Source organism: Amblyraja radiata, chromosome 13, assembly GCF_010909765.2.
Source record: "Amblyraja radiata isolate CabotCenter1 chromosome 13, sAmbRad1.1.pri, whole genome shotgun sequence".
Taxonomy (NCBI): domain Eukaryota; kingdom Metazoa; phylum Chordata; class Chondrichthyes; order Rajiformes; family Rajidae; genus Amblyraja; species Amblyraja radiata.
The window spans coordinates 14505579-14531827 of NC_045968.1; the positions used below are offsets into that span (position 1 = coordinate 14505579).

At 46.3% G+C, this 26249-nt stretch overlaps 1 protein-coding gene across 2 annotated transcripts in view; it reads right to left on the reverse strand.

Annotated features, from left to right (window-relative positions):
* Window positions 1–581: 581 nt before the first annotated feature.
* Window positions 582–26249, reverse strand: part of gnb4 (G protein subunit beta 4) — a 31725-nt gene continuing 6057 nt past the window's right edge. Inside the window, exons 2-10 of one of the 2 annotated variants that reach the window (XM_033031286.1) lie at window positions 10820–10922; window positions 10086–10124; window positions 9890–9996; window positions 7273–7336; window positions 7013–7175; window positions 5400–5466; window positions 3183–3384; window positions 1966–2182; window positions 582–1086 (exon numbers count right to left, since the gene is read on the reverse strand). In XM_033031286.1, coding sequence (XP_032887177.1) covers window positions 980–1086; window positions 1966–2182; window positions 3183–3384; window positions 5400–5466; window positions 7013–7175; window positions 7273–7336; window positions 9890–9996; window positions 10086–10124; window positions 10820–10876 — 1023 coding nt within the window. In that variant the 5' untranslated portion in view covers window positions 10877–10922 and the 3' untranslated portion in view covers window positions 582–979. The remainder of the gene's footprint in view (window positions 1087–1965; window positions 2183–3182; window positions 3385–5399; window positions 5467–7012; window positions 7176–7272; window positions 7337–9889; window positions 9997–10085; window positions 10125–10819; window positions 10923–26249) is intronic. The other variant, XM_033031285.1, reaches the window with a different exon arrangement.

The window sequence follows — 26249 nt, forward strand, 5'->3', positions numbered from 1 at the left end:
GGGACACATGAGTAAACTCTCTTGACTCTTGACTTGACTTGAAACCCATGCGGTCACAGGGAAATCGTGCAAACTGCACGCACAGACAGCACCCAAGGTCAGGGTCGAGCCCTGGCCCCTGGTGCTGTGAGGCAGCAGCTCAACCCGCTGCGCCACTACACCGCACGATGGTGATGTTCCATGAATTAACACTATCAACGGGGAAATGATGGGGGAAGTGAATGGCGAGGTGACTGATGGGGCCAGCAGCCGCTAGTCCGGAGAGACAACAAACTTGTGTTCAGGGTGGGTGGGTGTGGCCGGCAAGAGGCAGGACTGATGGAGGAAGATGCATTGTCTTGTAACGGTGCAGCAGGCAGCAGTTAGTGTAACACGATAGATCCCGTCTCTGTACAGTGCGTTAGGCAGTGCAAATGCACAGACAAATCAAAGTGTAGATGGAATGTTCTGTAAAATTATAAACCTGCAAAAAAGTGTGCACGCCACCAAAATATCACACAATAAGTTAATTCACCAAAAAATCTCAACAGCAATCAATTCATCACCAACTTCAGTGGAATTGGATAAATACAGGCAAGAAATTTAGCTTTAAAAATTTGATTTTTTTTTTTTTTTTTTTTTTACATAGACAAATTACACGATTCGCTGCTGTAATGTGTACATTCTGTACAAAACAGATTGGCAGATTAGCAACAAAAAAAAACCCCTCCAAACAATGCAGTCATTAAAACTAAACAATGGTTAGTTTGAAATATTTTCCTAGTCACCGTGATATTGTACCAGCCTTTTACAGTTAGCAGCTGTCAGCGATGTTTCCTCTTCATTAGATGAGCCCACTTTACACAAGCCTGGTGTTATACAATTGTATTCAGTGAGAGACAGACAACTGTCACCTGCAAATACTTGATAAGAAGGATGTTGTTTGATTGCTGTGGGTGTCAGCCCGGGCAGTCCCGTGGACAATATTCACGTCTCTACCTCAGTTCCAGATTTTCAGGAAGCTATCCCAAGAGCCGGTTGCTACCGCCATTCCGTCGTCCGTGATGCCCAGACAGCTGACACGGTTGTCATGGCCGGCCAGCACGCCTGCAGGGCGCACAAAGCACAACTTAGTATTATTACCTGCAGTACATAGGGGCACAGGGTGGTGCAGCAGTCTTGTTAGTGCCGTGCAGCACCAGGGTTACTGCCTCACAGCGCCAGAGACCCGAGTTCCATCCTGACTACGAGTGCCGTCTGTACCGAGTTTGTACGCTCCCCATGTGACCGTGTGGGATTTCTCCGGGTGCTCCGGTTTCCTCCCACACTCCAAAGGCATGAAGGTTCGTAGATTAATTGGCTTCTGTAAATTTAAAATTGTCCCTCGTGTGTGTGTGTGTGTGGGATAGTGCTAGTGTACGAGGTGATCGCTGGTCGGCGCGGACCCCGCGGGGCCAGTTCCTGCGCTACATCTCAACACTAAACCAAAGCTATTTTAATGGTAAATTTGACTATAGTTTTACACCATTGGGTGTCCCAGTGATGCAGCTAGCAGAGCTTCCACAATGCCCCAGAGTCCCGGGTTCAATCCTGATTTGGATGTCGTCTGTGTGGAGTTTTCACGCTCTCCCTGTGACCGCGTGGATCTCCCCCCCTCATCCCAAATATGAGCGATTGTAGGTCAATGTGCTCTGTAAATTTTCCCACTAGTGTGTAGGGAGTGGATGAGAAAGTGGGAGAACATAGAACTAGTGTGAACAGGTGCTGTCCATGTGGAGTTTGCACGTTCTCCTTTAGATAGCGTGGGTTTCCTCTAGGTGCTCCGGTTTTCCCCTCAACATCCCAAAGGCGTGTTGGTGAATTGACTCTAGTGTTAGGATGCAAAACTGGAAGGACATAGAACTAGTGTATGGGTGGGTGATTGGCAGTTGGCGCAGGTGCTAACAATGTTTAACATGACAGCATAGTAAAGAGTGGAGTGCTGACCTGCGCGATCTCCCTTTAGAGAGTCCCACACGTTGCAGTTGAAGTCATCGTAGCCGGCAAGCAGAAGGCGGCCGCTCTTGGAAAAGGCAACGGAGGTAATCCCGCAGATGATGTTGTCGTGAGAGTACATCATCAGCTCCTGATCGGCCCGCAGGTCAAACAGCCGGCACGTCGCGTCGTCCGAGCCAGTGGCAAACGCATTGCCATTGGGAAAAAACTGCCAAAGGAAACAGGACATACAATGCTCCAGAAATGATCCACATTCAACAGGATGGTCACAAAATCATGTTCACTACTTGGCCCTCATTTTTATAAAGCAATAGATTTTATATCATAGGTAGACAAAAATGCTGGAGAAACTCAGCGGGTGAGGCAGCATCTATGGAGCGAAGGAATAGGTGACGTTTCTGGTTTCGAGTTTCTCCAGCATTTTTGTCAACCTTCGATTTTTCCAGCATCTGCAGTTCCTTCTTAAAGATTTTATGTCATTGTGATTGTAACCCTTAATAATCTTATATGTTTCAATTAGATCCCCTCTCATCCTTCTAAACTCCAGAGTGTATAAGCCCAGCCGCTCCATTCTCTCAGCATATGACAGTCCCGCCATCCCGGGAATTAACCTTGTAAACCTTCGCTGCACTCCCTCAATAGCAAGAATGTCCTTCCTCAAATTAGGGGACCAAAACAGCACACAATACTCCAGGTGTGATTGTAACTGTTTGCACAATTAAAACGTAAAAGAACGTGTACCTAAATCCAATTTCACTTGGTGTTTTAAATTTTTTTTTAAAATCATTGTTTTCACCAATCACGTCATTGTGATAAAGTAGTCCTGTGGATGAAGAGCATTGGTGGAAACTGCTCTTCATTATTTAATATAAAACCGCCAGCATTTTGTGTCTATTATCGGTAACGCCAGTATTTTGTGTCCATGATCAGCTCGAAGGGCCCGAATGGCCTACTCCTGCACCTATTGTCTAACTTTGGTACAAACCAGCATTTTGTGTCTATCTTTGTATAAACCAGCATCTGCACTTACTTTTTATTACTTCTTTATTGTGTCATCGTCTCCTACCCTCCCCCCCCCCCCCCCCACTTCAAGTGGTCTAAAGGGTCCCAACCCGAGACCTTGTCTGTCCGTTCCATCCACGGATGCTGCCCGAGCCGCTGAGTGACCCTCCATTATAACACATTGCAGGGCCTGAGCGTACACTTACACACACTGCATTGATATCAGACACGTGCCCCGTGAAGGACTGCCGACACATCCCGTCTCGAATATCCCACAGTTTGGCAGAAGCATCGCAGGCGCCGGAGACAAATATCTTCATGTCGGGACTGAGGGTGAGGCTCATCACGTCCCCAGTGTGGCCCGCAAATGTTGTCGTTTGATTTCCCGTCTCAATGTCCCATAACACACTAGAAATACAAAACATTAACACTTTACAAAATGACAGTGCCTGAAGAACCTGTCCATTCCCTCCACAGATGCTGCCTGACCCGCTGAGTTCCTTTGCTTAAGACTCCAGCATCTGCAGTTCCTCGTTTCCCCACGTTCATATGTTATGTTCACAAGAGCAAAAGCTTCACATAAATGCAGCTCATCCTTATTAAACTGTCCAATGAACAAATAGTGGGAAGAAAATGTTCTCTTCTGGCTGATCCCACAGATTTCTCCAAGCCTAGGATTGGAGTACAAACTTCATAAAACAGATACAAAGTGCTGGAGTAACTCAGCAGGTCAGGCAGCATCTCTGGAGAACATGGATAGGTGACGTTTCACAGAGTGCTGGAGTAACTCAGCAGGTCAGGCTGCATCTGCAGAGAACATGGATAGGTGACGTTTCACAGAATGCTGGAGTAACTCAGCGGATCAGGCAGCATCTGCAGAGAACATGGATGTGAACTGGGAGGAAGCGGCCGATTCGGAGGCTCCGGGCCGCTGAGAGTGTTTTTCCATTCGAGGGCCTGAAACATCAGGCCACCGTTGCGGCGACTGCGGAGGCCTCAATAGGCCCCGACTACGGGCGAACAAGAGGAAGAGGACTGAACTTTGGTGCCTTCCCTCACTGTGGGAAACGTTGATTCCATTGTGGGGGGATGTTTTATGTTTTATGCCAAATTCTATAGTGTTGTGTTTATCTTATTTGTGTGCTGCACGGCAACGCAAATTTCACTGCACCAATTGGTGTATGTGACAATAAACGTCCTTAGTATTTGTCCTTTGTCCTCGTCAAACAGGTCCCGAAACATTGCCTCCAGAGATATTGCCTGCCCTATTGATTTACTCCAGCACTTTGTATCTTTTTTTGTAAACCAGCACCTGCAGTTCCTTGTGTATACAAATTGCCTCTCCGTCCACTGCAACTTTCAACATCTCCATCTCTCCTCCAAGCTCAGAATGCCCGTGATGTTATTCTGTTCTCTCCACCCCATTTCAAATGGATTTACCTTCCTCCCTAACTCAGTTTTCCCACTCCCAATCCTCTCCCATTCCCAGTTTGACAATTTTAACCCTTCTTCTGGAAGAGCTCCGACCTGAAACGTCACCTGTTCCTTTTCTCTAAAGATTACTATCGACAATAGGTGCAGGAGTAGGCCTTTTGGTCCTTCGAGCCAGCACCGCCATTCAATGTGATCATAGCTGATCATCCACAATCAGTACCCCGTTCCTGCCTTCTCCCCATATCCCCTGACTCCGCTATCTTCAAGAGCCCTATCTAGCTCTCTCTTGAAAGTATCCAAAGAACCGGCCTCCACCGCCCTCTGAGGCAGAGAATTCCACAGACTCACAACTCTCTGGGTGAAAAAGTGTTTCCTCGTCTCTGTTCTAAATGGCTTACCCCTTATTCTTAAACAGTGGCCCCTGGTTCTGGACTCCCCCAACATCGGGAACATGTTTCCTGCCTCTAGCGTGTCCAAACCTTTAATAATCTTATATGTTTCAATAAGATCCCCTCTCATTCTTCTAAACTCCAGAGTATATAAGCTCAGCCGCTCCATTCTCTCAGCACATGACAGTCCCGCCATCCCAGGAATTAACCTTGTAAACCTTTGCCACACTCCCTCAATAGCAAGAATGTCCTTCCTCAAATTAGGGGACCAAAACAGCACACAATACTCCAGGTGTGGTCTCACCAGGGCCCTGTACAACTGCAGAAGGACCTCTTTGCTCCTATACTCAACTCGTTTTGTTATAAAGGCCAACATGCCATTCCATTCCATATGCTGCCTGACCTGCTGAGTTTCTCCAACGTTTTGTGTCTAAATGCAGATTTCAACTCATTTTCTAATCGGTAGCTCAAATTAACCAAATTATTTGCATCCCTTGCATGCCAGTTTGCATCTTTTCATCACAAGGACTAAGCTGTGGCCACAGGCTCTTCCCAAGAGTGGCCCCTGTATTGTGGGGGTGCACGATGAAACACACTCACCAATTTGTATCTCCTGAACTTGTAATAATCTGGTTGTCATCCAGAAAACGACAACATGATAAATAACCTGTTGAGAAAAAAGTGAATGCAGTCAGTGTCAACATTAGCGGAATTCATAATTATTCGGAGGGGGTCTTTATAAACACCTTCTCCAAACAAGGTCTTCAAATCAAATCGAGCATCCGATTTAAACACAAAGAGCTGGAGGAACTCGGTGGGTCAGGCAGCATCTGTGGAGGGAATAGACGGGCAACGTTTCGGATCAGGACCCTTCTTCAGACTAACCAATCCCAACCCAAAACTTTGCCTGTCCATTCCCTCCGCAGATGCTGCCTGACCCACGAGTTCCTCCAGCACTTGGTGTTCTGCTCGAGCTTCCAGCATCTGCAGTTCCTGGTGTCCAACATCTGATTTAACAGTTCACATGTAGAAATTAAATGGATTACGTCAATTTCATTTCTTACACTTTTAGTTCCCTCTAATGCAATAAACAGTCTTTCGCTTAGTTTCTTTAAAAAAGAAGTGAACCGCATTTTGGCGGTTGATGGAGCAGTAGAGCTAATATGACTTGATGTTTCAATCCCTGTAATAAGTCGGCACTCTAGATATTTGCAGTGGGATTGGGGTGCTGAAAGTAAGGTAGGTACGTCATCGGGGTCATCAGGTGGGCACCCTCCTTCTTTGATGTTTCATTGATAAGCCCACAACATCTCCAGAGGGCTCACGGTGATACCTGGCGTCCCAGTTACACCCCACTCAATTGGAAATGAAATTGCCGTCGACAGTGGTCATGATGTGACTACATTACACAGCTCTCATTTCAACAGGAACCACAGAACATGCCACCTCAACCATTATTTCAACAAAGATTAATCAACGCATCATTAACTGGTTTAATCACAATCGAATCTGCCTTTCTGTTGCTCAGCTGGCAATGTCCCATTAAAGGACTTACTTATCCAATACATCCTGATATCCAATTAACATCTGCTGCTAACGCATTGCCAGCAGCTGCAATGGGGAGAGACAATAGACAATAGATGCAGGAGTAGGCCATTCGGCCCTTCGAGCCAGCACCGCCATTCAATGTGATTATGGCTGATCATCCACAATCAGTACCCCGTTCCTGCCTTCTCGCCATATCCCCCGGCTCCGCCATCTTTAAGAGCCCTATCTAAAGGGCCTGTTCCACTTGGCGATGTTTTTCGGCGACTACTGGCATCATTGACTGGCATATCAGGTTGCCAAAAAATTTGCTGCATGATGCAGCGGTGATGACATATTGACGCGCGGTGTTTTTTCAAGTGTCGCAACATTTTTTTATCGTTGCTGGATTTTGAAATGTTCAAAATCTTTTGGCGACGCTGAAATGAAGCCGGCAGTCGCCGAAAAAAATAAAAATAAAAATAAATCGCCAAGTGGGACTCTCTCTTGAAAGCATCCAGAGAATTGGCCTCCACTGCCTTCTGAGGCAGACAATTCCACAGATTCACGACTCTCTGGGTGAAAAAGATTTTCCCACATCTCCCTTATTCTTAAACTGTGACCCCCTGATTCTGGACTCCTCCCAACAGGGATTAGTGTGAACATAATACCTGCCTGCCCAGCCTCACCTGTATGTCCCGGCAGCTCCCTGCTTACTCGAACATTCCCCTCTCTAGTCTTCAGGCTGTATATCGAGCAGATGTTGTCCAGCCCACCACAAGCAACATAATTGCCCGATGGAGCGTAGGCACAGGTCATAACCCAGGATGATCGCAATGGGATAGCATGCATCTATAGGAGAAACATAGAAAACAATGATTACTGATTCACTCTTAAACACGATCTGAAAGACATACTCTGAAACAAGTAAGCTTCTGTGCATTCTTACTTTGTTCGTTGTATAACTATCCCAGATGATTAATTTTCCATCTTGTGATGCACTTACTAATAGTCTGCAGATATAAAAATATATTTGAAGTTAATGACAAGGTTAGTAACACATCAACTTTAGACAAGAAGTCTGGAGGAGCTGTTCTTAGTCATGGAATGGTGAGAGAAACAGAACTCTTTCTTGCCCGACTACAACGTGTTCTAAATGTCAAGATTTTAGACAAGATATATTGGGACAGTACCTCATTAAACAGAGAAATTAAAGCATGTAAAATTTACAACAGGATAGTGGTCTTACTTTGAAATGAATAATACTTTTAGGATGTGGAATCAAATACAACACACAGTAAAGATGGAAACAGAATGCAAAAGCTGTTTAAAACGTTTGGAATAAAGATCAAAGTAATAACCAGTTCAGGTAAAAGTCAGGTAGGCAAAAATGCTGGAGAAACTCAGCGGGTGAGGCAGCATCTATGGAGCGAAGGAATAGGTGACGTTTCGGTTTGTGTCACTTCTTCAGACTGATGTGGGGGTTGGGGAGGGGGGGGGGGCGGGAAGAAGAAAGGAAGAGGCGGAGACAGTAGGCTGTGGGAGAGCTGGGAAGGGGAGGGGAAAGAGGGAGAAAGCAAGGACTACCTGAAATTGGAGAAGTCAGTGTTCATACCGCTGGGATGTAAACTACCCAAGCGAAATATGAGGTGCTGCTCCTCCAATTTGCAGTGGGACTCACTCTGGCCATGGAGGAGGCCCAGGACAGAAAAGTCGGATTTGGAATGGGAGGGGGAGTTGAAGTGCTGAGCTCCCGGGTGATCAGGTTGGTTAAAGCGAACTGTGCGGAGGTGTTGGGAGAAGCGATTGCCCAGCCTGCGCTTGGTCTCACCGATGCAGAGCAGTTGACACCTAGAGCAGCGGATGTAATAGATGAGGTTGGAGAAGGTGCAGGTGAACCTCTGCCTCACCTGGAAATACTGCTTGGGTCCTTGGATGGAGTCGAGGGGTGGAGGTAAAGCGACAAGTGTAGCATTTCCTGCGGTTGCAAGGGAAAGTACCAGGGTGGTTTGGGTGGGAAGGGACAAATTGACCAGGGAGTTACGGAGGGAGCGGTCTCTGCAGAAAGCAGAAAGGGGAGGACATGGGAAGATAAGGCCAGTGGTGGGATCCCATTGGAGGTGGCGAAAATGTCGGAGGATTATCTGTCGTGGTAGACAAAAATGCTGGAGAAACTCAGCGGGTGAGGCAGCATCTATGGAGTGAAGGAATAGGTGACGTTTCGAGTTGAGACCTGTAGACAATGATAATAGTCAGGGATTGGATAAGTAAATAACCTCTACCGAGAAAAGTGGAAGAAGTCGTTTTCTGTGGTAATTAAAATCTACTATTGCCATGCACTAAATCCTTATTCTTCCATTATTTTCTCAGTTTAAATATTTAATTTTTATGTTCCACAACAGCTGATACTGGACTACAGAGCCCAAAATACGGTTACACCCATCAATTAAAATCTACCCTGATTAAAGAACGGTCGAGAGCTGGGCTCCAAGCTAGAGATTTATTCCCATCACAGAATGTTGGGATAATACCAGAATAACAGGTTGTGTGGGAATAAAAGGAATGGGTGACATTTCGGGTCGACAACCTTCCTCTGAGGAACGGTCGTGACCTAAAACGTCATCCATTCCTTCTCTCCAGAGATGCTGCCCGTCCCGCTGAGTTACTCCAGCTTTTTGTGTCGATCTTCGGTTTAAACCAGCATCTGCAGTTTCTTCCTACAGGTTAATAGCCAGTGCGTTATAAAGCGTCGAATTTAGCGTAAGACAAAAACTAGTTAATTAGTCCTAACCAATATTAAACCCACGATATGACCTCTAATTTAATAGTTTTTTTTTTAAAAAGATCACACTGCAAAAGCCCACCATGGCAGTATATTCACCACAGATTTTAATAAGGTATTCATAAACTGGACAATTTGAAATAAATGGGCTGCTGCAACAAATTGCTTGAATGTTAGAACCAAGACACTAATGGATAATCTTGAGCATGTGCTCACATTAAATATATAAATAAAGAGCATGGATATAAATGAATGTCAAACAGAGCCAGCTCCATCTGAATGCAGGCTCCGTATTGCTGATCTCATACAATGAACAATGCAATTGATTCAACATATAAACCTTACAATGCATGAGTTACACTTGGCAGTCGCTGATCATAGGGCCACCACTAAATTTCCGGCACCTTCTTTAATCCGGACAAAATTATGAGAGTGGCCACCCGGAAGTCCCCGCAAAAAAAATGTGGAGGCGGCCGATCTCGACCTCATCGGGACTTCCAGAGCCGATCAGCTGGTGTAATTTGCCCCCCTGCGGCCGGGGCTCTGGAACTCCGGCCCAGCTGGTACCGGCAGATCCGTTCCCACAGCCCAATTTGCCCTCGGCCGCCTAGACGGAACGTTCCGGTACCGTTGGGCTCCTCCGTGAGACTGCGACCTCTGTTGGTCCGGCAACATGGATAATGCAGAGAAGCTCTGGAAACAAGAGTGCCGGGGGGAAAAAAACACGAAATGGTGATGGACTCGTAAACAATAGAGTATAGACCTTTAACGTGTGATAACTAACCTGGAGTCTGTTCCCCAATGCATGGCGTAGATTTTGGCCAAATGCCCCCTCAGCGTGCGCCTTGTACGCATTTGGATTCGACCCACTGAATCTAGACCGGCCGTGATCTGCAAAGAACAGGTAGCTATGTTTCAATAAAAGTGACACAGCAGAAAGACAAAAGCAAGCTAGTTGTCCACTTCACCAATGTGTTTACCTGGGCCAGAGTAGAATCACCACAAGCTTTCCTTGCATCCTGTAACGACAAACACAATGTTATCTGCTGCACTGCCAGCATCAGTCATGAGTAATAATATCATGGGCCAAGGTCCTATCTGCACCACCATTATTCTTCATAAATGATAAGCTCTTAGGGCGAAGGGAATCAAGGGATATGGGGGGAAAAGCCAGAACGGGGTGCTGATTTTGGATGATCAGCCATGATCATATTGAATGGCATTGCTGGCTCGAAGGGCCAAATGGCCTACTACTGCACCCATTTTCTATGATAGGAGCAGAATTAGGCCATTCGGCCCATCAAGTCTACTCCGGCATTCAATCATGGCTGATCTATCTTAACCCCAACCCCATTCTTCTGCCTTCTCTCCACAACCCCCAACATCTACACTAATCAATAATCTACCAATCTCTGCAGGAGTAGGCCGTTCGGCCCTTCGAGCCAGTACTGCCATTCAATGTGATCATGGCGGATCATCCACAATCAGTACCCCGTTCCTGCCTTCTCCCCATATCCCCTGACTCCGCTATCTTTAAGAGCCTTATCTAGCTCTCCCTTGAAAGTGGCCAGAGAACCGGCCTCCACCGCCCTCTGAGGCAGAGAATTCCACAGATTCACCACCCTGTGACTAAGGAAGTCCTTAGACCTTGGTTATTGCTAGTGGAATTTCAAACCAGCTGGTTGTAGAAGGCAGGGCTATGGTGGCATCTTACCCGGATTTGATTCCTCAGTTGCTCCGCTTCTTGCCGCAACTGTTCCAGTTCACTCATTTTGCCTGGTATATAAAATGTCCACGCACACAATTACAAAACCGATCTGTAATGAAGAGAGTAATTCAATGCAATTCAACGTACACAACCACCACACAATGAGTTATTTTTTGAATATTATGAAATATGACAGGATTTTTGTTCTGAAAACACTTTTAGAATAAACAAGACAATATACAAAACATTCACTCTCGCCTCATGGGGAAAAAAACATTTCCCACCATTTAAAAAAAAAACTGAAGTAATCTGGACTCAGAACTGCAGATGCTGGTTTGCAAAATAAGACAAAGTGCTGGAGTAGCTCGGCAGGACAGGCAGCATCCCCAGAGAACATGGATAGGTGATGGATCAGGTCGGGACCCTTCTTCAGACTCTGTGGAATTCATCCACCTGGCCTTGTTCGACCTTCATCATTTAACAAGATCATTCTCCTTCCAACAAGCCAATGGCTGATTTTCAACCTGAAATCCATTCCTCCTGTTAATTTATCAGGTCAGGCAGCATCCAGCATCTAGTTTACACCCCAGCAGTATGAATATTGACTTCTACAATTCCAGTTAGTCCCTGCTTTCTCTGTCTTTCCCCTCCCCTTCCCAGCTCTCCCTCAGACCACTGTCTCCGCCTCTTCCTTTCTTCTTCCCCACCCTCACATCAATCTGAAGAGGGTCCCGACCAGAAACGTCGCCTATTTCCTTCGCTCCATAGATGCTGCCTCACCCGCTGAGTTTCTCCAGTATTTTTGTCTAGCTTTTTGTGTCTATCTTCGGTGTAAACCTACACTGCCTGTTCATTTATGTTGATTTTTAAGTCTGCTTTTTACCCAAAAAGCATAACATATCAATCTATACGTGTACCCACAGTACCTGGGACTGTGCAGACCAGTTAGCAGAGGTTTTTAGCGACATCTTTAACCTCTCTCTGTCAACATGCACTGTCCCTAAATGCTTCAAGACTGCTACCATCGTGCCTGTTCCCAAAAAAACATAAATCACCAGCTTGAACGACTACCGACCTGTTGCTCTCACTTCAACTGTGATGAAGTGCTTTGAGAGGCTGGTCCTGGCCCACATTAAATCCTCACTCCCACCCACCCTGGATCAGCATCAGTTTGCATATAGAGCTAATAGGTCAACAGAGGACGCCATCAACATAGCTCTACATTCTGCACTGACTCAGCTGGAGCGCCCTGGCTCGTATGTGAGAATGTTGTTTGTAGATTTTAGTTCTGCATTCAATACCATCATCCCCAGCAGAATGGTGGACAAACAGTCTGACCTGGGTGTTAATGCCAACACATGCAGATGGATCAAGGACTTAACAGATCGTCCACAGACTGTCAGGATGGGGTTCAATCACTCCCCAGTCCTGACGCTCAGCACAGGAGCGCCACAAGGGTGTGTGCTGAGTCCTATCTTATACACAATATACACCCATGACTGCATACCAATACACAGCACAAACCGGATCATCAAGTTTGCAGATGACACGACTGTGGTGGGGCTGATAAATAACAACGACGAGTCTGCCTACAGAGATGAAGTCCAAAAACTGACTGTCTGGTGCACTAAAAATAACCTGGTACTCAACCCAACCAAAACAAAAGAACTGGTACACAAAAATGCTGGAGAAACTCAGCGGGTGCAGCAGCATCTATGGAGCGAAGGAAATAGGTGACGTTTCGGGCCGAAACCCTTCTTCAGACTGATAGGGGGTGGGGGGGGGGGGGAGAAGGAATGAAAAAGGGGAGGAGGAGCCCGAGGGCGGGGGGATGGGAGGAGACAGCTCGAGGGTTAAGGAAGGGGAGGAGGCAGCAAGGGCTAGCAAAATTGGGAGAATTCAATGTTCATGCCCGCCGGCCGCAGACTACCCAGGCGGAATATGAGGTGCTGTTCCTCCAATTTCCGGTGTTGCTCACTCTGGCAATGGAGGAGACCCAGGACAGAGAGGTCGGATTGGGAATGGGAGGGAGAGTTGAAGTGCTGAGCCACCGGGAGTTCAGGTAGGTTCTTGCGGACTGAGCGGAGGTGTTCGGCGAAACGATCGCCCAACCTCCGCTTAGTCTCACCGATGTAAATCAGCTGGCATCTAAAGCAGCGGATGCAGTAGATGAGGTTGGAGGAGATACAGGTGAACCTTTGTCGCACCTGGAACGACTGCTTGGGTCCTTGAATGGAGTCGAGGGGGGAGGTAAAGGGACAGGTGTTGCATTTCTTGCGGTTGCAACGGAAAGTGCCCGGGGAGGGGGTGGTACGGGAGGGAAGGGAAGAATTGACAAGGGAGTTGCGGAGGGAGCGGTCTTTGCGGAAGGCAGACATGGGGGGAGATGGGAAGATGTGGCGAGTGGTGGGGTCACGTTGGAGGTGGCGAAAATGGCGGAGGATGATTTGTTGTATTTGCCGGCTGGTGGGGTGAAAGGTGAGGACTAGGGGGACTCTGCCCTTGTTGCGAGTGCGGGGATGGGGAGAGAGAGCAGTGTTGCGGGATATGGACGAGACCCTGGTGCGAGCCTCATCTATGGTGGAGGAGGGGAATCCCCGTACCCTGAAGAGCGAGGACATTTCCGATGCCCTGGTGTGGAACGTCTCATCCTGGGAGCAGATGCGGCGTAGACGGAGGAATTGGGAGTAGGAGATGGAGTCTTTACAGGGGGCAGGGTGGGAAGACGTGTAGTCCAGATAGCCACGTGAGTCAGTGGGTTTGTAGTGTATGTCGGTCAGAAGTCTATCCCCTGCGATGGAGATGGTGAGGTCAAGGAATGGTAGGGAAGTGTTGGAAATGGTCCAGGTGTATTTGAGTGCCGGATGGAAGTTGGTGGTGAAGTGGATGAAGTCAGTCAATTGTGTGTGGGTGCAGGAGGTGGCCCCAAAGCAGTCGTCAATGGAACGGAGGTAGAGGTCGGGGATGGGGCCCTGGTACGTATTGAACAAGGATTGTTCGACGTACCCGACAAAGAGGCAGGCGTAGCTGGGGCCCATGCGTGTGCCCATAGCTACGCCTTGTGTTTGGAGGAAATGGGAGGAGTCAAACGTAAAGTTGTTGAGGGTGAGTACCAACTCCGCTAGGCGGAGGAGAGTGTCAGTGGCTGGGTATAGGTTGCTCCTCTGGTCGAGGAAGAACCGGAGGGCTTTGAGGCAATCCTGGTGGGGGATGGAGGTGTAGAGTGACTGGACGTCCATGGTGAAGATGAGGGGGTGAGGGCCTAGAGAGTGGAAAGCGCGGAGGCGGCGGAGAGTGTCTGAGGTGTCTAGAACATAGGTGGGAAGGGATTTAACCAAGGGGGATAGTATGGAGTCAAGGTATGTGGAGATGAGTTCGGTGGGGCACGAACAAGCAGAGACAATGGGTCTGCCGGGAGAGCCGGATTTGTGGATTTTGGGGAGAAGGTAAAACCGGGCTGTGCGGAGCTGGGGAACGATGAGGTTGGAAGCTGGTTATTGGTTATTGGTTCAGGAGGAGAACTGGTTATTGACTTCAGGAGGAGGAGAGAGGAACCTGCTCCTCTCTACATCAAAGGAGACATGGTGGAGAGAGTACATCTCCCAAGACCTCAAATGGACAATGAACACCGTCATTCTCGTGAAAAAGTCACAGCAGCGGCTGTATTTCCTGAGGTCTCTGCGGAGAGCAAACGTTTCACAGCCGCTGCTGCTGTCCTTCTACCGGTGCGCCGTGGAAAGTATCCTCTCCTATGGCATCCAGGTGTGGTTTGCTAGCTGCATTGTGGCTGAGAGGAGGGCGCTGCAGAGAGTTATTAAAACTGCACAGAGCATCACAAACGCTCAACTGCCCTCCCTGGATGACATATACAGGGCCCGATGCTTGCGCCGGGCCACAAACATTATGCAGGACACATCCCATGCTGCCAACCACCTTTTCACTCTGCTACCCTCTGGGAGGCAATACAGGTCTCAGAAGGCTCGCACCGGTAGACTAAAAAATAGTTTCTATCCATGTGCGATAAAAGAACTTAACTCTAACAGAGAACACTGGGGGAAGCACAACATAATTCGGGGTGCAAGATAATGCGCAATATTCTTTTAAAATATTTTTAATACCCATTTATTATTTTCTTTACTGATCTTGTGTACAAGTGAGTCAATGGCTGTTGCGTTTTGTTCTTTTTAAATCTTTTATCCTGTGTCTTCTATGTGCACACCGAAGGAGATGCAATGGAATTTTGTTGTACAGTTGGTGTGCAATGACAATAAATGTATTCTATTCTATTCTATTCAAAGAAGCCCCGAACTCCTCATTCCTAGATGGTTTAACGCACCTCCCCTCCCTTCGCCCGTATCTTTTAACGCCCCACTTAACCCAATTCTAATCTCACCTCAATCCCTTCACACAGGTATGAAACTATTTTCAAAGGTGGGTGGGTGCAGCTCTGTGCCAAACCCACTCCCAACACCTCCTCAGTGCAGTTTAGTTTATTGTCACGTGTACCGAGGTACCATGATAAGCTTTTGTTGCGTGCTATCCAATCAGCAGAAAGACAAGACATGATTACAATCAAGCCATTCACAGTGTATAAATGCATGATAAAGGAATAACCTTTAGTGCAAGGTAAACCCAACAAAATCCAATCAAGGATAGCCAAAAATCAAGGATTTATTTATTTATTTTTTAAATTATACTGGACCAAGTGCAGACCCGTTGGGTCTGCTCCCCCAACGCACCCGTTCCCTACCCGTAGCCCCCATGGGAGACGTGGTCCTGCAAGCCGTTCCCGAACATAAGATTCCAGCACTCAGCAGTGTGGCTGTTTTTAAATGGCGTCTTTGAGGCGAGAGGCAGGCGCCAGCAGCCGTTATGGTCGCTGGCCAGCAGGAGGCGACAAAATGAGTGAGTGTCGGGGGGGACGAAATGTAATCAGGAGTGGATACTTGGAATTAAAAGTGAAATCTCCACCAAAATGGAAAAATTCTTGGCGTTTCTGCGTCTGGTGTTGGCGTAGCAACGAATCAAAGGCTGGCACCCACAAGACAAGCAGAAACACACACACAGTTTTAAATATAGATAGATGTATGACTGCAAGGCAACGAAATTTCGTTCAGACTGAAAGGTCTGAATGACAAAAATAAAATTCAATTCAATTCCAAGGGACACCAAAGAGGAAGTTTGTAGTTCAGCACTGCTGTCTGGTTGTGGTAGGATAACTTAAACCTAAACCAACTCTTTTCTTGGTGAGAGGACGGTTCAGTTGCCTGATAACAGCTGGGAAGAAACGGTCCCAGAATCTGGAGGTGTGCGTTTTCAAGCTTCTATACCTTTTGCCTGATGGGAGAGAGAGAAGAGGGAGAGTGTCTAGGGTGCGACTGGTCCTTGATTATGCTGCTGGCCAAGGCAGTGCGAGGTATAAATGGAAGGGAGAATGGTTTGTGTGAGGGTCTGGACTGTGTCCTCATCTCTGCTGCATCCTCTGGAGAGCAAATGGAAGAATCAGGGTAATGTGTGGGACTCGCTTATATTTTAGTAGTTGCACACAACTCTATGTAGATGGGAGACACAAAATGCTGGAGTAACTCAGCGGGACAGGCAGCATCTCTGGAGAGAAAGAATGGGGGATGTTTCGGGTCGAGACCCTTCTTCAGACTGATGTCGGGGGAGGGGGCGGAACAAAGATAGGTGGAGGCAGTAAGACTGGTGGGAGAACTTGGAAGGGGGGGGGGGGGAAATGGAGAGAGAAAGCAAGGGCTATTTGAAGTTAGTGAAGTCAATGTTCATACCGCTGGGGCGTAAACTCCCCAAGCGAAATAAGAGGTGCTGTCCCTCCAATTTGCACTGGGCCTCACTCTGACAATGGCGGAGGTCCAGGACAGAAAGGTCAGTGTGGGAATGGGAGTTAGTGCTGAGCACCCGGTTAGTTTACAGTTGCAACGGACTGAACGGAGGTGTTAATGGGAGTTAGATGGGATCTGGCCACAGTATTTCCCTGGATTACAAAAACCCATGATTTAAACCATAACTGTACACCAAGATATCCAGGAATATGCACATTTACCGAAAGGATTACTCATTTGGCAATTTAATAAATTTTGAGTTCTAACAAGATCAACAAGGACATCATTTAGTCTAGGATTTTAAGGATTCATAGGCTGCAGTAAAATGTAAAATTCAAGTTCTCAGCTGCTGCTATAAATTTTGCAATGAAGCATGAATCTTTAAATGCAATGCTCAACACCAGGATACGAACAAAAATGACAACCAACCATATTTGATTTACAAATTATTCTAGTACAATTTCATTGAACCTCTGTGGAGGAAGGAACTGCAAATGCTGGTTTAAACTGAAGATAGGAACAAAATGCTGGAGAGTCAAATTGGCAAGGGTGCTGAGGAAGAGGATTTCTTGGAAGGTATGCGGGATAGTTTTCTAAACCAACATGTAGAGGAACCAACGAGAGAGCAGGCTATTCTAGACTGGGTATTGAGTAATGAGGAAGGGTTAGTTAGCAGTCTTGTTGTGCGTGGTCCCTTGGGCAAGAGTGACCATAATATGGTTGAGTTCTTCATTAGGATGGAGAGTGACATCGTTAATTCAGAAACAAGGGTCCTGAACTTAAAGAAAGGTAACTTTGAGGGTATGAGACGTGAATTGGCCAAGATAGACTGGCGATTGATTCTTAATGGGTTGACGGTGGATATGCAATGGAAGGCATTTAAAGACTGCATGGATGAACTACAACAATTGTTCATCCCAGTTCGGCAAAAAAATAAATCAGGGAAGGTAGTGCATCCGTGGATAACAAGGGAAATCAGGGATAGTATCAAAACAAAAGATGAAGCGTTCAAATTAGCCAGAAAAAGCAGCCTACCAGAGGACTGGGAGAAATTCAGAGACCAGCAGAGGAGGACAAAGGGCTTAATTAGGAAAGGGAAAATAGATTATGAAAGAAAACTGGCAGGGAACATAAAAACTGACTGCAAAAGCTTTTATAGATATGTGAAGAGAAAAAGATTAGTTAAAACAAATGTAGGTCCCTTGCAGTCAGAAACGGGTGAATTGATCATGGGGAACAAGGACATGGCAGACCAATTGAATAACTACTTTGGTTCTGTCTTCACTAAGGAAGACATAAATAATCTGCCGGAAATAGCAGGGGACCGGGGGTCAAATGAGATGGAGGAACTGAGTGAAATCCAGGTTAGCCGGGAAGTGGTGTTAGGTAAATTGAATGGATTAAAGGCCGATAAATCCCCAGGGCCAGATAGGCTGCATCCCAGAGTACTTAAGGAAGTAGCCCCAGAAATAGTGGATGCATTAGTGATAATTTTTCAAAACTCTTTAGATTCTGGAGTAGTTCCTGAGGATTGGAGGGTAGCTAATGTAACACCACTTTTTAAAAAGGGAGGGAGAGAGAAAACGGGGAATTACAGACCAGTTAGTCTAACGTTGGTAGTGGGGAAACTGCTAGAATCAGTTATTAAAGATGGGATAGCAGCACATTTGGAAAGTGGTGAAATCATTGGACAAAGTCAGCATGGATTTATGAAGGGCAAATCATGTCTGACAAATCTTATAGAATTTTTCGAGGATGTAACTAGTAGAGTGGATAAGGGAGAACCAGTGGATGTGTTATATCTGGACTTTCAGAAGGCTTTCGACAAGGTCCCACATAAGAGATTAGTATACAAACTTAAAGCACATGGTATTGGGGGTTCAGTATTGATGTGGATAGAGAACTGGCTGGCAGACAGGAAGCAAAGAGTAGGAGTAAACGGGTCCTTTTCACAATGGCAGGCAGTGACTAGTAAGGTACCGCAAGGCTCAGTTCTGGGACCCCAGCTATTTACGATATATATTAATGATTTGGACGAGGGAATTGAATGCAACGTCTCCAAGTTTGCGGATGACACGAACCTGGGGGGCAGTGTTAGCTGTGTGGAGGATGCTAGGAGGCTGCAAGGTGACTTGAATAGGCTGGGTGAGTGGGCAAATGCATGGCAGATGCAGTATAATGTGGATAAATGTGAGGTTATCCACTTTGGTGGCAAAAACAGGAAAGTAGATTATTATCTGAATGGTGGCCGATTAGGAAAGGGGGAGATGCAACGAGACCTGGGTGTCATGGTACACCAGTCATTAAAAGTAGGCATGCAGGTGCAGCAGGCAGTGAAGAAGGCGAATGGTATGTTAGCATTCATAGCAAAAGGATTTGAGTATAGGAGCAGGGAGGTTCTACTGCAGTTGTACAGGGTCTTGGTGAGACCACACCTGGAGTATTGCGTACAGTTTTGGTCTCCTAATCTGAGGAAAGATATTCTTGCCATAGAGGGAGTACAGAGAAGGTTCACCAGACTGATTCCTGGGATGTCAGGACTTTCATATGAAGAAAGACTGGATAGACTCGGCTTGTACTCGCTAGAATTTAGAAGATTGAGGGGGGATCTTATAGAAACTTACAAAATTCTTAAGGGGTTGGACAGGCTAGATGCAGGAAGATTGTTCCCGATGTTGGGGAAGTCCAGAACAAGGGGTCACAGTTTAAGGATAAGGGGGAAATCTTTTAGGACTGAGATGAGAAAAACATTTTTCACACAGAGAGTGGTGAATCTCTGGAATTCTCTGCCACAGAAGGTAGTTGAGGCCAGTTCATTGGCTATATTTAAGAGGGAGTTAGATGTGGCCCTTGTGGCTAAAGGGATCAGGGGGTATGGAGAGAAGGCAGGTACAGGATACCGAGTTGGATGATCAGCCATGATCATATTGAATGGCGGTGCAGGCTCGAAGGGCCGAATGACCTACTCCTGCACCTATTTTCTATGTTTCTATGTAACTCAGCAGGACAGGCAGCATTTCTGGAGAGAAAGAATAGGTGAAGTTTTGGGTCGAGACCCTTTTTCAGTCTGAAAAACCTGAAACGTCACCTATTCCTTCTCTTCAGAGATGCTGCCTGACCCGCTGAGTTACTCAATCATTTTGTTTCTATCTTCATTGAACCTCCGAGCACCCGGACGAAACCCACGGGGAGAACATGCAAACTCCACACAGACTGGACCAGAGGTCAGGATCAAGCCCTGTTTTCTGGTCTTTGCTTGTTCTATCTACAATGAATTGTGTTCGGGGATAGCCAGGTCCCTTTGGACATCAGCACCACCTAAACTCTCAGCAAGTACCCTGCCTTTCTGTTCTTTACACCAAACTGGATCTCAAGTTTTTCTATACATTATATTCCAAATTCTCACAGAGAGTGGCGAGTCTGTGGAATTCTCAGAGTGGCGAGTCTGTGGAATTCTCAGTGGCGAGTCTGTGGAATTCTCACAGAGTGGTGAGTGTGGAATTCTCAGTGGTGGAGGCAGACTCTCTGGATGCTTTCAAGAGAGGGTTAGATAGGGCTCTTGAAGATAGGGGATATGGGGAGAAGGCAGGAACGGGATACTGATTGTGGATGATCATCCATGATCGCATTGAATGGCGGTGCTGGCTCGAAGGGCCGAATGGCCTACTCCTGCACCTATTGTCAAATGGCATGGTCTCAGAACCATTTATATCCCACAAAGCCTCTCGACACAGTCCTCACAATCCCACCTAGTCATGAATGGTGGGGACAATTTCAACGTTGAGGCACTGGGGTCCCGATTGGGAGCGATAAAGATATGGAGAAACACATGCAGAAATATCCAGCCAAGTGTCAAATGAACAATCTGCACTGACTTCCTCCTGAGTTCTCACCAGCACAGAAGCCAGTTTTCAGAAAATTCGATTCACAAGGCACAAGATGCAGCAACGGATGAGACAGCACATAAACTATCAGCTGTTGTGCTGAAGGTCTGGGCTCCAGAACACACCACATCCCAGTCAACCTGCCAAAGGCCGTCAATAATACTTCATTATAATTACATCAATAATTCAGTCTGAAGGGTCTTGACCCGAAATGTCACCCATTCCTTCTATCCGGAGATGCTGCCTCACCCGCTGAGTTACTCCAGCACTGTGTGTGTGTCTATCTTCGGTGTAAACCAGCATCTGCAGTTCCTTCCTACAGACTGACCAATTACCGCACATATCAATGTCGAAGAAAAAACTGCAGATGCTGAAAAAATTGAAGGTAGACAAAAATGCTGGAGAAACTCAGCGGGTGAGGCAGCATCTATGGAGCGAAGGAACAGGCGATGTTTCGGGTCCAGACCCGAAACGTCACCTATTCCTTAGCTCCATACATGCTGCCTCATCCGCTGAGTTGCTCCAGCATTTTTGCCTACCACCCATATCAATGTCGATCACCAGCATTGTGTCAGAAGGCTCGATGACAATCCAGAGAGCAGCATGTTTGGGCCAATGCTTAGTTTGCCAGGACCTCCCTGCTGCAGCTCTCTGCAAAGCTGGGTCGAAACGCAGACCAAACAACTGAACTGAAGGCGAGGCAAGATGGACTGCTCCCAACATCAACATCCACAATTGAATGCAACATCTCCAAGTTTGCGGATGACACGAAGCTGGGGGGCAGTGTTAGCTGTGAGGAAACATAGAAAAAATAGAAAATAGGTGCAGGAGTAGGCCATTCGGCCCCGAGCCTGAATGCAAGGTGACTTGGATAGGTTGGGTGAGTGGGCAAATGTATGGCAGATGCAGTATAATGTGGATAAATGTGAGGTTATCCGCTTTGGTGGCAAAAACAGGAAAGTAGACTATTATCTGAATGGTGGCCGATTAGGAAAAGGGGAGATGCAACGAGACCTGGGTGTCATGGCACACCAGTCATTGAAAGTAGACATGCAGGTGCAGCAGGCAGTGAAGAAAGCGAATGGTATGTTAGCATTCATAGCAAAAGGATTTGAGTATAAGAGCAGGGTGGTTCTACTGCAGTTGTACAGGGTCTTGGTGAGACCACACCTGGAGTATTGCGTCCAGTTTTGGCCTCCTAATCTGAGGAAAGACATTCTTGCCATAGAGGGAGTACAGAGAAGGTTCAACAGACTGATTCCTGGGATGGCAGGACTTTCATATGAAGAAAGACTGGATAGACTCGGCTTATACACGCTAGAATTTAGAAGATTGAGGGGGGATCTTATAGAAACTTACAAAATTCTTAAGGGGTTGGACAGGCTAGATGCAGGAAGGTTATTCCCGATGTTGGGGAAGTCCAGAACAAGGGGTCACAGTTTAAGGATAAGAGGGAAGTCTTTTAGGACCGAGATGAGAAAATCATTTTTTACACATCTGTGAATCTGTGGAACTCTCTGCCACAGAAGGTAGTTGAGGCCAGTTCATTGGCTAGATTTAAGAGGGAGTTAGATGTGGCCCTTGTGGCTAAAGGGATCAGGGGGTATGGAGAGAAGGCAGGTATGGGATATTGATTTGGATGATCAGCCATGATCATATTGAATGGCGGTGCAGGCTCGAAGGGCCGAATGGCCTACTCCTGCACCTATTTTCTATGTTTCTATGTTGCCTTGATCCACCAACTTTGCTGCATCCTTTCAATGTTCCAAACACTAGTTTCTGCGTCGGTGGGAATCTCAAAAGGATACACTTATGCAAAGCCTTCAGCCTGGTCCTTGTTATCTTGCACGAGGTACTGTTCTTAAAGATCACCTGGACCTTGTTAGAAAAGCACAGGAGGCCACAGATTCATAAATCAAAGTGGAAGAGAAGAAACGTCCCAACCGGAAACGTCACCTATCCATGTTCGCCAGAGATGCTGCATGACCCGCTGGGTTAATCCCACACTTTATGGGCTTTTATTGGAGAATTAAAGTGAGAAGACACAGGATGCTTGGAGTAACTCTTGTAGACTGAACGCACGCATTCCACGGAGCAGCTCCAACTTCTGTATGTGAACTTGCTGAAGACTGGTTTCAGTGATGATGGGATCCTCATGGAGGCAGCAAGATAAGTCAGCCACAGGACACTTGTGTGGCCTATCAAAAGCCTGATCTTTACCATTCACACACTATACATCACCATCGTGGCTGGATAGGAAATATTCTGGGGTTCACCTTCTGTTGACTATTTAATAGTCCAACACTCTTTACAACTAGATGTGGAAGGCTGCCTAAGTTGGCACTGGGAGTTCATTTCATTTAATCCTTTGCGATTTCAATGTAGTATTTATGACGTAACCGAGTGGCTTTTCAGGTCACTTCAAAAGGCAGTTAACGGTTAAACCATGTTGCAGCATGTCTGGAGTAACACAGCGAATAATGATGAGAGATTCTGCTCCTTGTAGGACGTGCTTAAGATTACGTAACAATCTCACCCACCAAAAGATATGGTGTACTTAAGACGGACACAGACAAAGGGTTGGAGCAACGCAGTGGGTCAGGCAGCATCTCTGGAGAAAAGGAACTGGTGATGTTTCGGGTCAGAACATGAGTGGTCGGGGGAGAGGGTAGAGAAAGCATTCATGTCATTAAAGAAAGGTCATGTGGAAAAATAAACCAGTTGAAAAAGCTGCAAGTTAGTTATTGTTCGGGTTCCTGAGGTATGTGGATAGCCCATGTATACCCCCATGCAGTACGAGCAAAACACAAAGTGCTGGAGATACTCAGCAGGTCAGGCAGCATCTGTGGAGGGAATGGACAGGCGATGTTTCAGTTGAATCCTTTCTTCAAACTGATGGAGTGGGGGGGTGAAAGAGGTGGGGAGTGGGACAACAAAAACCGGCGAGTGATAGGTGGATAGGTGAGGAGGATTAGATGGAATAAATGACAAGGGGGTGGAAAGGAGGCAAAAGGGTGTCAGATGAGGAGAGAAGAAGGGGAGTGTAGCCAGAAGGAGGGATATGGTTGAAGGGGACAGGGGAAAGAGGCGACTAAAAGGGAAATATGAGGTTTTGTTGCCCCACTTCAAGATTTGCTCAAGATTCCAGCATCTGCAGTCTCTTGTGTCTCCATACATTAAGCTTGGCATAAAAACATCTTTCTTCCAATTTGATTTTACGTCTATTCATCAATCTGCTCTCAACATGGAGCTCTTGGTATTTTTGAAGTAAAAATCACAATTGTACTGAACTAACTTCTCGAAAGTCATTTTACTTTTGTTGATAGTAATTATGGTGATTGCTTTTGTTGAAAAGGGGTTTTTAACTGAGGTACAGTAAATGCCGATCTGAAACACTGAAATATCTGGAGAATGTGGTAAAATGTAAAGAATATTATTCAGACAGGAGAGAAGGGAGGAGACGTCAGCAATAGCAATTGCAAAATATTATGGAATGGGTAAAACAAAAATCAACTTTATTTTACTCCTGGAACAGCAGACTGATCTGGCAAATCCCTTTTTCCTGCAATCCAAAGTAGACAAAAATGCTGGAGAAACTCAAGAGGTGAGGCAGCATCTATGGGGCGAAGGAATAGGTGACGTTTTGGGTCAAGACCCTTCTTCAGACTGATGCAGGGATGGGGGGGGGGGGGGGAAGAGAAGAAAGAAAGAGGCGGAGCCAGTGGGCTGTGGGAGAGCTGGGAAGGGGAGGGGAAAGAGGGAGAAAGCAAGGACTACCTGAAATTGGAGAAGTCAGTGTTCATACCGCTGGGGTGTAAACTGCCCAAGCGAAATATGAGGTGCTGCTCCTCCAATTTACGGGTGGGCCTCTACAAATGATCTCAACACTACAAGGAGGAGAACTATAAAGCAGAATTGGAACAGCAAATGTTAACCATTAGCCCAACAATAGCACCCTTCTCTTCAAGCATTGCTACTGCAATAAACAAAAAAGATTTTAAATGTATTTTGTGTCCAGGACATACTTTTGATCGTTGCCCGAGGAGGATTTCATATAATTACCTTGCTTTTCCACAAACCTAGCAGAGTTTTATCCCAATGATGCACGGCACTGCTTGATCTTCGACAAAATGGGCTGCAGTTAAGACATTTGCAGGTCCTCTAAAACATTAATGGCTTTACAATGGATACATTTGAAATTAAAGCCAATATTAATGTTATCTATTAAACAAGTAAAATAATCCTGTAAATTAAGTATATTTAGAATCTTCAAGGCTCAGGTACAACTTGTACAAACTTTATTTAGTATAATTTGGTACCATAAACCTAAACCCGGCAACAGCTTATTTTGGCAGGAAAATGGGGTTAGGAGGGAGAGATCGATCAGCCTTGATTGAATGGCCAAGTAGACGTGATGAATTACCTCATTCTGCTCCTATCATTTAAGAACAGTTTATTTTCAGTTACGTTTCCTCATTTCTCCTGCTCAATTTCTTCTTCTTGTACATCCATTCCGGCTTGCCTTAAAACGGAAGGACAGGGCCATAGATGACAGGATGGCTGCATATAATACAATCTGTGCGGGAAGGATCTGCAGATGCTGATTTATACAGAGGAAAGGCACAAAGTGCTGGAGCAACGCGAGATAATGAACAGGTGACGTTTCGGGTCGGAACCCTTCTTCAGACTCTTAATACAAACTACAAAAAGAGTGTTTTATTTCAAGGTTTACAGCTAGAATGAGCAATGGGAGGCAGTAGAATATGGAAGACTACAGCACAGCCCACAATGTCAGTGCCAAACAAGATGCACATCTCCCTGCCTGCAAGACACAAATCTCTGATGCAAGGTGCAGCAGAATAATTTGGAATCTTTGGATAGGTGGATGAATTGAAATTTCCACCATTTACATAAACTGGAAAAACTAAAGCAAATACCATCCCCGACAGAAGCACTATTCTGTGGCCACTGGTTCCCAAAGGCAACATAGGCAGCCGAGAGAGTCCGTGCCCCATTTGTTAATGAACTGAGATTCCAATCCCACATCCCAACAAGGTCACTTCTTCCCATTCCAAGTGAAGTGCCTATCCCTCTGGCATCCAGCATCCCTTCCACTGTTGAAGCTCCTCGCCACAATTTGCCTTTCACTCAATATTCTTGTTCCCTTGGTCAGCCTTCCAACTTCTGTGGACTTCACAATGAGAGCCTTGCCCCAACTTACACCAGGACCCATTTACCCACCCCTGCTCTCTCTGCCTCAAGTAAACAATTCTCTCAGTTGCATTCAACTCCCTCAATGTTCTTGTTCCTTGGTTCTACACCAGCACCTCCCCTGCAAATTCTGCACTCCTGCTAATTCCAAATTTATCAATTCAATATACCCAAGATTTGCAATGCTCTTCCTAAACCTCTGTTGCTCTTTTCCTTCTATAGGGCACATTAATACCATTGACCAAATTTTCGATTACTCGTCACAATAAATCCGTGATGTAGTCCCAATGTAATTTGGTATTAAAGTTCGTTTGGATTACGAACTTTTTGAAATGAATTCAAAGATACTGCATCAAACAGGCCCTTCGGATCAAGTCCATGCCAGCCATCCATCATCATCTGTTCACACAAAATCCCACACGTCTTTGGGATGTGGGAGGAAACCGGAGCACCCGGAGGAAACCCACGTGGTCACAGGGAGAACGTGCAAACTCCACA